We start from the raw sequence: 12,292 nt of genomic DNA, 5'->3' as shown, positions 1-12,292 counted from the left end.
ATCTAATGTAGTTTGAATTTGAGTAGGAGTATGAACATCTGAATAATATAACTTGCTGTCATTCACACTGCACTGCCTCTGGGCTGCATTAGGCGCTGTGTGAGCGCTAAAGAGACACAGCGGTAAGTGGGACTGACAGACACACTCGGCACAGGTCACAGCTTGTTTTATTTTGAATTCAAACCAAGTTAAGAGTGACAAGGATGCACACTGATAAATTACACCAGGTATCGCTACATATCAACTAACAACATCACAATATCTCATAAAAGCACTCCTGACAACAGATCCAACGTTACAAAATGAAAAATAACAGTACAGGAACAAAACTCGGCTGCAGTTGAAGCCCATCGATAAACATAACAAAACACTGCGGAAAATAACAGCAAGAGTTTCGGCAAGAGATGTTGATATGCACGGTATTTCCTTTCCCATCTGTAACATTGTGTTGAATGGAGCTACAGTACATGTACAAGACTGAAGCAATAGGTAAGTAAGTCTGTAAAAATCTAAAAGAAAAAACTCCCAATAATAAGCTTCTACAATGTATACACACAAAAAACTAGCATGACTGCACAGTTTTATGTACAGCTTGGGTTACTGGGGGATTTCTGGATTTAAAATGTATAGCACAGCACATTGAAATATCACTGTATATGAGCTATCAAACAGCCACGATGGGAAAATTCATTCATTCCACTCAAGACATTTTGCGGATGTGGACACTGGCGTCAAACTTTCCTCACACAGTACGGCTGAAATTTTGTGTTTAAAAATGTGTTACAGCAACACAAGACTATACTAACATTTTTCGGGTTGGAATATGAAGGTGTGTGTGTGTGTACTCCACTAAGCTTATTCTCTCTGTCTCTCTACCTGTTCAGGAAATCAGTAAAATACACTTGAGTAATCACACAGTATATGGCAATGTATATGTGTGTGTGTGTGTGTGTGTGTGTGTGTGTGTGTGTGTGTGTGTGTGTGCGCGCGTGCGCATGTTTTTGTGTCATGTGTGTCGGACGTGTGTGTGTGTGTGCGTGTTTTTGTGTCATGTGTGTCGGACGTGCTTGGGGATACGCTGTTAGGACAAGAAAGAAAAGGGGCTGTGAATGAATATACATTAACTACACTATACATACTTGCAGAAGAAAAAAAGACTCCCAAATTCAGAGATCTCACAAAGGGGAAGCATGAAATTCAGCATTGACTCGTGCCTTTGTACAAAGATAATCACATACAAATCATTCATACTTTACAGTAAAAAATAAATATATCAACACAATCAATTAATAATAAATTAGAGGAAAGGACTAAAGACATGGTAACGAGAGAGCAGACCGTGAGTGTGTGTATACATGTGTGTGTGTATCAGCAGATGATGATCCCAAGAGAGCAAAGGTTCAATGGGAAATGCTCCTCGATAAGAGAATGAGCACATAAATGGACAGTCAAGGTAAATCAGAACATGACCTAGCATGTGCTTGTGTGTTCTTATGTCTGCATGCATGTTTTCACTCTATATTGGCTTTATATATGTAGCTGTTGTGGATATGTGTGTCTCTTTTGTCTATATCTTTAAATATTCACCTACATGTTTGTGTGTGACTGCATCTATATCTGCCTGTGTCTGTATTTCTTCATGTCTGCATGTGTTTACGACACCCTTTAACCGTTCAGCTAACTCAGTGGCCCTCGTCGCTCGGAGGTTTAGCATCGTGCTGCTGCCCCGCCGCCCCTCCAGGCAGCCAGGGGGAGACAGAGTGCGAGGTGGTCTGCTTGGCCATGCTGTAGTGGCTGATCACTGTGTAGAAACGGCCCCTTGAGTTGGCATCCTGAGCAGCATAGTAGGCCTCCAAAGAGGCTGGGATACACCGCTTGTGCTGTAAGGGAGAAAGAGAACTCATATTTATCTTGTTTGTACGTGAATAGAATCAGATAAAATAATGCAGTTGCTTGTTGTCGAGGTCCTCTCAAGGTTGAAACAAGCCAGTCGGAGAAAAGTCATTCTATACATCTATAGAAAATTGGCTAATTGAGCTCAGATTTATTAAGATATTACATTAGTGGTATACTTGACATTACTCAGTAACGTTCAAATATATTTGTGATTTTCAAAACTGGCATGTCTAACAAGCTAACATCGATGTTTGCCTGACAGACATGGAGGGCGAGCTGCTTTGTGGCTTGTGTTTTTCAAAAAAGAACTCTTCTTTATATCTAGCTAAAAAATATACTGCGTGGTTCCCAGTAGAAACATTTTTCAGAAGCAGAGAAAAAATCAGCATTTATTTTATCCAAAATAATGACCAAAAACAGCCGAAAATGTCTCACGGGGGGGAAGCCACGTATTGTGTGAGTGTGTGCAAGTTTTTCTATCGACATTTTTGAACCCAGTGAACACATGCATGTGACACTGCTAATAATACCTCTGCAGGCTGCAATCAGAGCCCCTGCAGAGGCTGTGGGCCTGAAACTAGATTTATTCCACCTTAAAGACCAGATTTGTCCAGTGACACAGAATCTCAAGGTGACCGCTCACAAAGTACAGAGAAACTTACGTTATAAGTGCAGTGCAGTGGAAATCTATAAGTACCAGGGAGGTAAGGAGAGGCTGTCTGCATCACATTTGGAAAAGTTTAGACATTCAACACTAATACTGTACATATCTGGGCAGCAGATTGTTAGATCAGAATGGGGGTTTAAGCTACTTCTTTTACGAGCTCAGCCATATAAATGGGGGGTTAGTGATCATAATGTGATAATTATTGTGAAATAGGCAGTTACTTTCATTTTCATCTAATAGTCGACATGGCTAATGACATATGAGAACGGCCTCAATGGATTTTCTTTCTTTGGCTTCTGTGTCAAGGAACAAAAGCCTAACATTACACTTGATTATACTGGTCATAACAAAATCACTGATATCATTGATTCATGATTGCTTGTCTGATAAGCCTTGTTAGCCTCTTTTGTAACATGACCTCAGAAATGAGTAAAAGTAGGGTGGGAGTTTTTTTTCTTTTCTCCCTTAGGAGACTAGTTGGGGCACCTTTTTTTAATTTAGATAGGAAGGGAAGTAGAGAGGGAGATAGTAAAGTGCAGAGAGGATTTAAACAGCCAAGGATTGTTTCACCTTGTTTTCAGTCTTTGCGCTAAACTAAGCTAAGATAACCAGTTCCTGGGTATCCCTTCATATTCAATGGACTTCTCATCTTAATTTCCAGTCTCCACCAAAAAGCAAATATTCCAAAAATGCTGAGCTTGATTTAATTGACAGCAAATAAAGAGGCAACATACTTTAATTAATTAATCTTTTAAGCAAAAATGCCACTGGCATCTCAAATTTGCTGATTTTCTCCATTTTATATAATTGCCAATTTAATATATTTTGGTTTTAGACTGTTGGTTGGACAAAACAAGTGATATTAAGATGTAACCCAGGGCTGATGGAAATTGTGATGGACAGTTTGGGATATTTTATAGACTAAACAAATCAGAATTAGGATCTTAACTCATCCTGTGGATGCTAACGTTCACACATTTCACACATTCCAGCTGCCCTGTTAACCACCTGACTATCTCTGGGCTGTAAATAGGTGTGTTGTAATGCTGTAAAATATAATTCAGGCCACTTATGGGTTTACCTTGTAAATGAATCCATCTGGGCAGGCGTGGTCATAGGTGAAGGCCTTATAAACCACCAAGAACACGATACAGGCGAGGAAGGCCAGGGCCAGGATGATCAGAATAGTCACCTGAGGGGAGGACAAATGATGGTCAGTGTGTGTGTGTGTGTGTGTGTGTGTGTGTGTGTGTGTGTGTGTGTGTGTGTGTGTGTGTGTGTGTGTGTGTGTGTGTGTGTGTGTAGCATAATAAATGGTACAGTAAGATGCTGCTGACTGAGGTAAAAGTGTAGTCAATCAAGTTGCAGTGGACTAATAGTATAACATTCATTTGACTTTTGTCCAAAGCAATTTAAATGTTTTTGCATATACAGTATATTAAGAGCAATTGGGCATCTTGCTCAAGGACTTCATTATTATATTGTATTTTTTTTTTATTTCAAACAAATTGTTAATAAAAAAAAATAGCAAAATGAGTAACTGAAGTTTTAGTTTTTAATGTGAGGGTTTTGTTTCATGAAATGCACAACAAGGACATTGCTTTCTATTAAACTTGGTGGAAGGGTGTATCATGTGCCAAGGAGAAACCCATTACATTTTGGAGCGGATCCAAATCACAGGGCATCACTGATGATGATTGCAGATACACTAATTTTCACTTTCGTTAACATAATGAAATAGGGCATTTGTGCTGCATTTATGTGGTGTCGGAATAATCGGACTGGAAAAATTCACACTGCATAAACATTGTGTGATAGTGCATTCTGGTCGGAGATCTGCGCTCTCCAAGTGCCTTTCCAGTTTTTTCTGTGATTTGCATAAATTTTTCCATAATATTATATAGAGTATATCGCCCAGCCGTTAATGAAAATCCACACTGATTTTGCTGTTCATGATCGTGAGGGTGGAAAAGAAAATTAATTTCAGTTGTTGGGTACCTTTTTTTTCATCAGCCTCATGAATCAATTTGCATCCTTCTTGTCACCAAACCTGTGCCTATAGTCAGTGCACTCAAGTCACCAAGAGAAGCCTACTGCAAGAAGCAGAAGAAAAAAAATCTCTCCCTTTTCCAATCGTAAATACGTAGGTGGCAAAGCATTTTTTTGAAACTGCAAGCAACTCTGAGGTGTTTAAGAGTGCAAATTAAGCTTTTATATTGCTGGTCTAAAGAAAATGTATTAAAAAAAACAAAAAAACTGGAACTAACTAAAACTTTCTGGTCAGTCTTCACAACATAGAACTAAAGTATGAAATGTTATCAGCATTTAGTTGGACAGAATCAACACACTAGACTGGGTAAACCCAGCCCGATCTGCCGGCGATTTGATTTCGCTCTGCAGCTCAGGCTGGAAACCTGTACATTTTTATATCCTGCTTCCGTTACAAATATGCGGGGACCAATCACAAACTTATTCACCTGGCGCACTATTGGTGGGTTTAACACGATGACGATAGAGAAGCGACGGCAAGCAGCTTCTTGTTTACATTCAACATGGCGCAGTAGGGGTGGGAATCACCAGAGGCCTCATGATACGATATCATCACGATACTTATGTCACGATACTATTACTAATATTATTGTGATTTTAAACATATTGCAATATTCTGCGATATATTGCAATGTATTACCTTTTTTCCAAATTCAATTTTTTCCCAATTTCAAATGATGTCCCGAAAGGACAATTTTGTCAACATCTGTTTTATCTAAAAATATGCATTTCTCTGTTTGTTCATCTCACTTCAATTTTATTGGTGCAAAATGTGATTGTCAAGAAGACAAACTGACCAACACATATATTATACAAGATCGATACTTGCCGTCTGTGTATCGATACAGTATTGCCACGAAAAATATCGCGATACTATGCTGTATCGTTTTTTTTCCCCCACCCCTATGGCGCGGCAACCCGTTGATGCCGCTGTCGCTGCTACGTCACCTGGACTGATTGGTTGAAGGACTATCCAATTGCGTACGGAGTCATTTGAACTATGTTGATCACGCCTCTTGTGCAGTAGAAAATACAAAGCAGGCTCCCCAGACTAATGTTCAATCTTAAAAGATTGATCTTGGTCTGGTGAGACCAGACTATCAAAACACATCTGCAGTGTGAAAAATGCCATTCACACATTTAATTTCAGCTTACTGATGCAAATAAGAATGCCTCTGTGTAGTTTGAGGTGAAATATTTATTTCCCTGGCAGGCTAGACAATGTCGTAGTAAAGCAGATTAAAATATAAAAGGATTTATTTCCTCCTACTTTCTACTTGACATCATGATTGGATGCTTCTGAGCGAGCATTTAATTAGAATTATGCAAATCAAGTGCAAAGGATAGTTGTGTTTAAAAATGGTATTGTCTGCCAAGTCACAAATGCCAATGTGTGTGGTGCATGCATATGCTTGTATCTGCGTGTGTGCGTGTGTCTGTTTCCCCTGCACACACGCTCCAAAATAAAAAGTTGCTATTTAAAAAGTCAGATTTATCCCAGTGAGCGAGCTGAATAAAGAAACAGAACCTTCCATAATGGATGATTTCTAATTTCCAGTTTCCATTTCAATTCTGGCATTAAAGTCCTTCCCGATTTATTGCTTTCTATATGATCTGTCACTGTGATATGTCAGAGCAATTACACGTGGGTGTGATCATTAGTCTCCATCAGTGTTATGGGGGTGGACAGGGACACGCAAGCTAAGTGACTGTTTACTTGGTGTCAACTGGGGGACATGACTCTCAGCCTTGGTTGCTGCTGACACTGTAAATTACATCTTCCACACATCACACACTGCAATACATTAAAATGACGCATTTAAAGTCATTGTGACTCGCCTTTTGGAGGCGAAATAGAAGTCGACTGATTAAGACCCACCCTGACCCCCTTTATGAATTGTGATGCACATAAAACAGCTTATTAAGGAGGGGGATTAGTATAAAGCTCCTCAGATCATGCACCGAGCAATCAGTGTTTTACGCATTTGGAGACACAACTTTGCGTAGACACTTTGAAACATGAAACACAGACTTAAGTTGCTAATGATAATTATGAACTAAAATTTACGAAATTTGAACAGCAAAGCATTTAAATTATTTATCTGTATGGCCCACCCATCTGAAACATTCATTCGGCCGATTATTTATTGAATTAAACTGCCTTCTTTAAAATGTATGATCTGACCACTCTTTAATGATGCTTGGAATTAGGTCATGACTTAGATTAGTGGTATTAACCCTGGCATGGAAAGTGTATCCTATGTTAACGTTCGGTGACATTTGTAGATTCAACACAGCAGCAGCAGTCAGAGTAACAGTTCAGGCCAGAACATACCCTGCCCTTTGTAATAGAAATGATTGCTCTAGAATCCCTGTTGATGCAGCCATGGCCATGTGGTGTATAAATCCATTAAAAATCTATCCTGACCTTTCTCCATTATTCATAATCTGGCTGAACTCAGCAGTAAACCTTAGGAAGTCGTCAGGGTAACGCTATAGCTCACGGATGAAGACTCCCACCTGGCATGAAGTGGATTCGTACATTCGATAAAAAATCGATACAGCATAGTATCGCGATATTTTTCGTGGCAATACTGTATCGATACACAGACGGCAAGTATCGATCTTTTATGATATATGTGTTGGTCAGTTTGTCTGCTTGACAATCACATTTTGCACCAATAAAATTGAAGTGAGATGAACAAACAGAGAAATGCATATTTTTAGATAAAACAGATGTTGACAAAATTGTCCTTTCGGGACATCATTTGAAATTGGGAAAAATCTGAAGTTGGAAAAAAGATAATACATTGCAATATATCGCAGAATATTGCAATATGTTTAAAATTGCAATAATATCGTATTGTGACGTAAGTATCGGGATGATATTGTATCGTGAGGCCTCTGGTGATTCCCACCCCTATTATCTGCCAGTATCTACTGGTCTGATGCAATATTCCTCTGTGATACGATAATGCTCTTATACTTCTGATAACAGCTGAATCTGTGCCAAGGGTACAGCCACATTAAACATAGAACAGAATAGAATAACACAGTGGAATCCAATGTAATAGAATAAGGCTTTTTTGGTGAATACAAGCTTATGATATCTCCCATCATGGCAGCTTCTCCCACCCACATCAACATCATCCTTTTTTCTGTTGAACACAGTCGATAGTGCTGTTTTGTCATTAGCGCTCCACTATGTGCCATCCTACACCACTATCACCACCAACACAACCATCATCCAGCTTGCTATGTGTGCCACAGATAACAGACAGACGTTTGTTTTTTGTGGATGCAGGTACAGTCAAAGCACAGCGCGCTGCGATCATTTGGACGAAGAGCACTGTGTCCTTAACAAGAACTAGCTCCATTAGTAAAGATTGGATTGACTGTATAACAGGCGACCATGGCTGCTGGGCTTTAGTTGTTTGACCTAATCCACCCAGGGCCGATAGAAACCCCTTGTTTCTATGCACATGGATTCATTCACATGGTATTTAAAGCTGCACTGAGCAAGGATTTTATGCAAGAATGCATTTCACCAACATCTCCCTGTGCATTTAAACTGTTTGCCCCATGAAACTGGAACTGACAAATATAAACTTGAGAGCAAAATTAAAAACTACAAACAAACAAAAACTAATCAGTATATTCCCTTTCCTCTTTTATCCCTATGTTGCATTGTACTGAAAGTGATCACACACAAGCTCACTGTTCTTTATGCAGCATCACATCTGATTTCAAGGTACTTAACGCTTATTTTATTCAACATTCAACCAGGAAAACCTAACTGAGTTGAAATATCTAAATTTTAAGAAAGTCATGGGCAAGAGCAAGAACAATAAGTTACAGGCAACATAAAAAACATAACTTAAACTTAACAACTTTAAATATGTATTGAGGAATAGTGAAAAATGCTCATCGGAATTTTCATCTAACTGCTTGTTTTGTCTATCGCTGGATTTAAACCTGCTAAAGTACGCATCTTAAACATTTTAAGCCGTATGTGGCCCTGATTGATTTAAACTCAAAAGGAACATTTGGCATTATTGTTGAAAAAAGTACATTTAATTGATTATCAAACTTTTCTATTAACTTTATTATACATATTTCCCATCCTTTGTTCTTGCATCACAATCATACCAGATTATAAAAGATCCAGTAGGATTGTTCCTCCCTAATTTCCAACTGCAGAATAAGCATCTACAGTCTACCTATTGTTTATGTTTACCCATTTCTTTCATAACACACACCACCTGCTTATTTTCTCTACTGCTGCCTCTAATTGGATTGTAGAAAATACTTGATTTATAATTGATATTTTAAACAAAATACACTTCCCTTTGATTATTTATGGTTGCACAGTGCCACATAAGTTCAAAGGCAGTTTCCCTAATGGATGTGCTTCTTCGCAGCCTATTTCACCACCATTCCACATATGATTTCTCTCCTCTTTTTTTCACGCCTATGTTAGAATGCAACACACCACCCTCACTCTCACTGCTGGATCTTGACAGGCCATATGGGGGAGCAGACACTTCCTCACATTGGCTCGAGGAAAAGAGAGAGAGCGAAAGGGAAGGTGGGTGTGTGACAGGAGAGGGGTGCGAGAGAAAAATGACACTGATAAAAACAGATAACAGAGTGGCAGAGCAAAGTGAGAAATATAGGAGGAGATGACATAGACAATAAAGCAGCGAGCAAAAGGCAGACAAAGAACGAGTGATGGAGATCCAGGGGCAGATAAAGAAGCTTGTTCCCTCTCTTGGTAGCTGGTGGCACAGACATACAGACAGGCGGGCGGGTGGGCGGGCAGCCAACACAATTGGATATCGGTTGATGCATTAATCAATACATCACTGATGGAAGCATAAACAACTACTTTTCATTCATCTTCCTGTTATCCTCTGATACCTTCTCTATAGCAGCACAAGCAGCTCAATCCACCAGGTCTTGGATTATTTTCTGCTACTCTACAGTGAAGCCTTGTGCTGACATGTCGAGATACATGCATTAAAAAAAGCTATTAATATCAAATTAGAAAAGTTCTAATATTAAATACATTTTATCTTGGCTGTAATAACCTCTGATGCCTTGAGGGAAGTTTGTTGATTAATGAAATTAATGAACTTAGTTACAGGGTGAGCTAGTGCGGAGAGAAAGCATCCCCTAAAAAGATATATTGAAAAAAGAAAAGCTTAAAGGTCACTGGTCGGATGCATATGGCAGCAAAAGCCGGTATATGTCCACCAGATTCGACTTCCAACAGTAAACAACAGACAAGTGAGGATTGCACCTGTAACCTGTTTATAGCTTTGGCCTTCAATTATAGCCATTATAAAAACATTGTGCTCACCAAGTTAATTGTAAATATCCATCAAAGTTTACTGGTATAAATTTGCACACAGTTTTTTTTCTGTTCTGTGAGGTATTATGACCAAAATTACAAGTGCTCCCACAAATAGTGGTTTTAGGTAATCTGATCTGAACTGCTGGCTGGTTTACAACCTGTTTGATCACCTGGACCATTAAATCTGATGTCTTCTGTGAAAAAGGGGCATTTGTCAAGTAAAAATGGTAAACATTCTCTGGTTATAGCTTCTCATACGTGAAGCTTTGCAGCTTTTCTCTGTTTTATATCATTGTAAATTGCATATATGCAGGATTAAAACTGCTGGACCAGTCAAAACAAGTAATTTGAGGACTATGAGCTCTGGGTACATGTTGCAGACATAATCCTAACTATGACATCAGAAAAAAACTGTAAAAGTAAAAAATATTCTTCATTCATTCTTCCCTCTGGAACAAAACAATCTAGCCTCAAGATTCAACAATGCAGATGGAAATGTGTCTACTCGAGAAACTAAGCCCTCACCTACAGCATTCATGTACGAGCGTTTAAGTCAGGGATCAGCTAGCTACATAAAAATGTAAATGAAATATTCTCTTATCCTCTAAGGCAGTTTTGTAATGATGAAATTAATGAAGCGAGTGACAGCATGCCTGTTAGGGAAAGTGGTTGGAAACTACAACCGATAACTGAAAGGTCATGCATTTGATCCTTGTGTGTCCTTGAGAGAAACACAGAGCCCCTAGCTACTCTGTCACATGGAATATGAATGTGCAGGTTGTGGAAAAGGACGTTAGGTAGGCTAACTGATGCAGTCTGGGACAAGACAGCAGTGGCCATTTGGGCTCCAGAAGATGTTTCTAAACCTTGTGATTTTTCAGGGGTGGAAGAGGTATTCACTTCCTTTACACAAAACTCCACTATGAGTAAAAGTCCTGCATCCAAAATCCCACTAAAATAAAGGTACAGCAGTATTATAAGAAAAATATTACGTAAAGTAGCCTATTCATAGAAAAAGTACAGTACTCATGTAGAACAATTGCCCCTGTGACTGATATATTTATATTAGATTATCAGATTAATACTGATGCATAAATAAGTATTTTACTGTTGTAACTGGAGCTATTTCTAACTAGTTTCATACAGTTCTGTATAGTCCAGTGGTTCCCAACCTCCTGAGTCGGGCCCTTCAAAGGGTCACAAGGTAAATCTGATGGGTCGAGGGGTCATGTGATGATTAATAAGATTTGTTGTGAAATATTCGATAGCTTAATCTCTTTGAGCATGATACAATTGTTTATATACAACCATCATAAGCGGTTTGGAGGAGAAATCATAGACATCTGAAAGGTGAAAAGGAGCCCCAAATAAACCTTGCTTTTTTGTAAAGGAGCACAAGTCGAAAAGGTTGAACACCACTGGTTTATAAGCGTATTACTGTATATGGTATATGGTTTACATAATAGTATGAAAAGTAACTGTTAGAGTAAAAGAAGACACGGAAGCAACTCTCAAAGTAGGGATCTCTGGGGAGCCAGCTACCTCAGAGCGGAGTATCTGAGACTGGGCAGGGGGATGTCAAGGAGACCGTGTACAGGGATTGGGGCTCTCGAGGACTGGCTATCCGGTTGAGATGAGCACAGCTAAAGTAGTGTGGCAACAAAGTACAAACACTCCACTGTCAAAATGCATTGCGTCTCCAATGGAAACACAAACCGTTAAAATGTAGGCCTGACAAAACACAAGATTCTCTACTGATCTCAGGTCAGCTCAAGCCTGCACACAAGAGCCTGTCTACCTCAGAGCGTTGCAGGAGGTTTTGTGAGCTTTCGTGTAGTGAGGTCATAAAGCTACATGTTCCATAAACAATCAATAGAACATGCACTTATTGAATACTTGCGCAGTCCTCATGCTGTTTTTCTTTGTATGTGAGGGCATGTCATGTCAGATCTACCATTTCATATAAAGGTCACACGCAGGCACGTGCACACATAGACATCCAAAGGAGCTGGCGCACCTGCCCTTTTTCTTCCTGATTTTTTTTTTTTATTATTAATAAATATACCCTATACATATTCCTGCTAGCACACAGCTTCCCTGTCAAACAAATGTAGTTCTTGAATTAAAATAATCAAATTATCAGATCGGGAGATGACACTCTCTCTCTCTCTCTCTCTCTCTCTCTCTCTCTCTCTCTCTCCATGATGCATCTCCTCGCCGCACACACAGACACACAGAGAGAGGCAGACAGGCAGGCAGAGAGGCAGACAGCTCCTACCCCAGAAAGTTTTTCTTGTCTTGTGTGGAGGTGAGTGGTGATGAAC

General features: G+C 39.3%; 1 protein-coding gene across 1 annotated transcript in view; it reads right to left on the bottom strand.

The window, feature by feature from the left end:
* Positions 1 to 983: 983 nt before the first annotated feature.
* The window catches only part of nsg2 (neuronal vesicle trafficking associated 2), a 37,592-nt gene continuing 26,283 nt past the window's right edge, over positions 984 to 12,292 (bottom strand). Inside the window, exons 4-5 of the mRNA XM_028595714.1 lie at positions 3,645 to 3,755; positions 984 to 1,880 (exon numbers count right to left, since the gene is read on the bottom strand). Of these exons, the coding sequence (XP_028451515.1) occupies positions 1,683 to 1,880; positions 3,645 to 3,755 (309 nt within the window). The 3' untranslated portion in view covers positions 984 to 1,682. The remainder of the gene's footprint in view (positions 1,881 to 3,644; positions 3,756 to 12,292) is intronic.

Source organism: Perca flavescens, chromosome 13 (assembly GCF_004354835.1).
Source record: "Perca flavescens isolate YP-PL-M2 chromosome 13, PFLA_1.0, whole genome shotgun sequence".
Lineage (NCBI taxonomy): Eukaryota > Metazoa > Chordata > Actinopteri > Perciformes > Percidae > Perca > Perca flavescens.
This window is presented reverse-complemented; position numbering and strand designations above follow the sequence as displayed.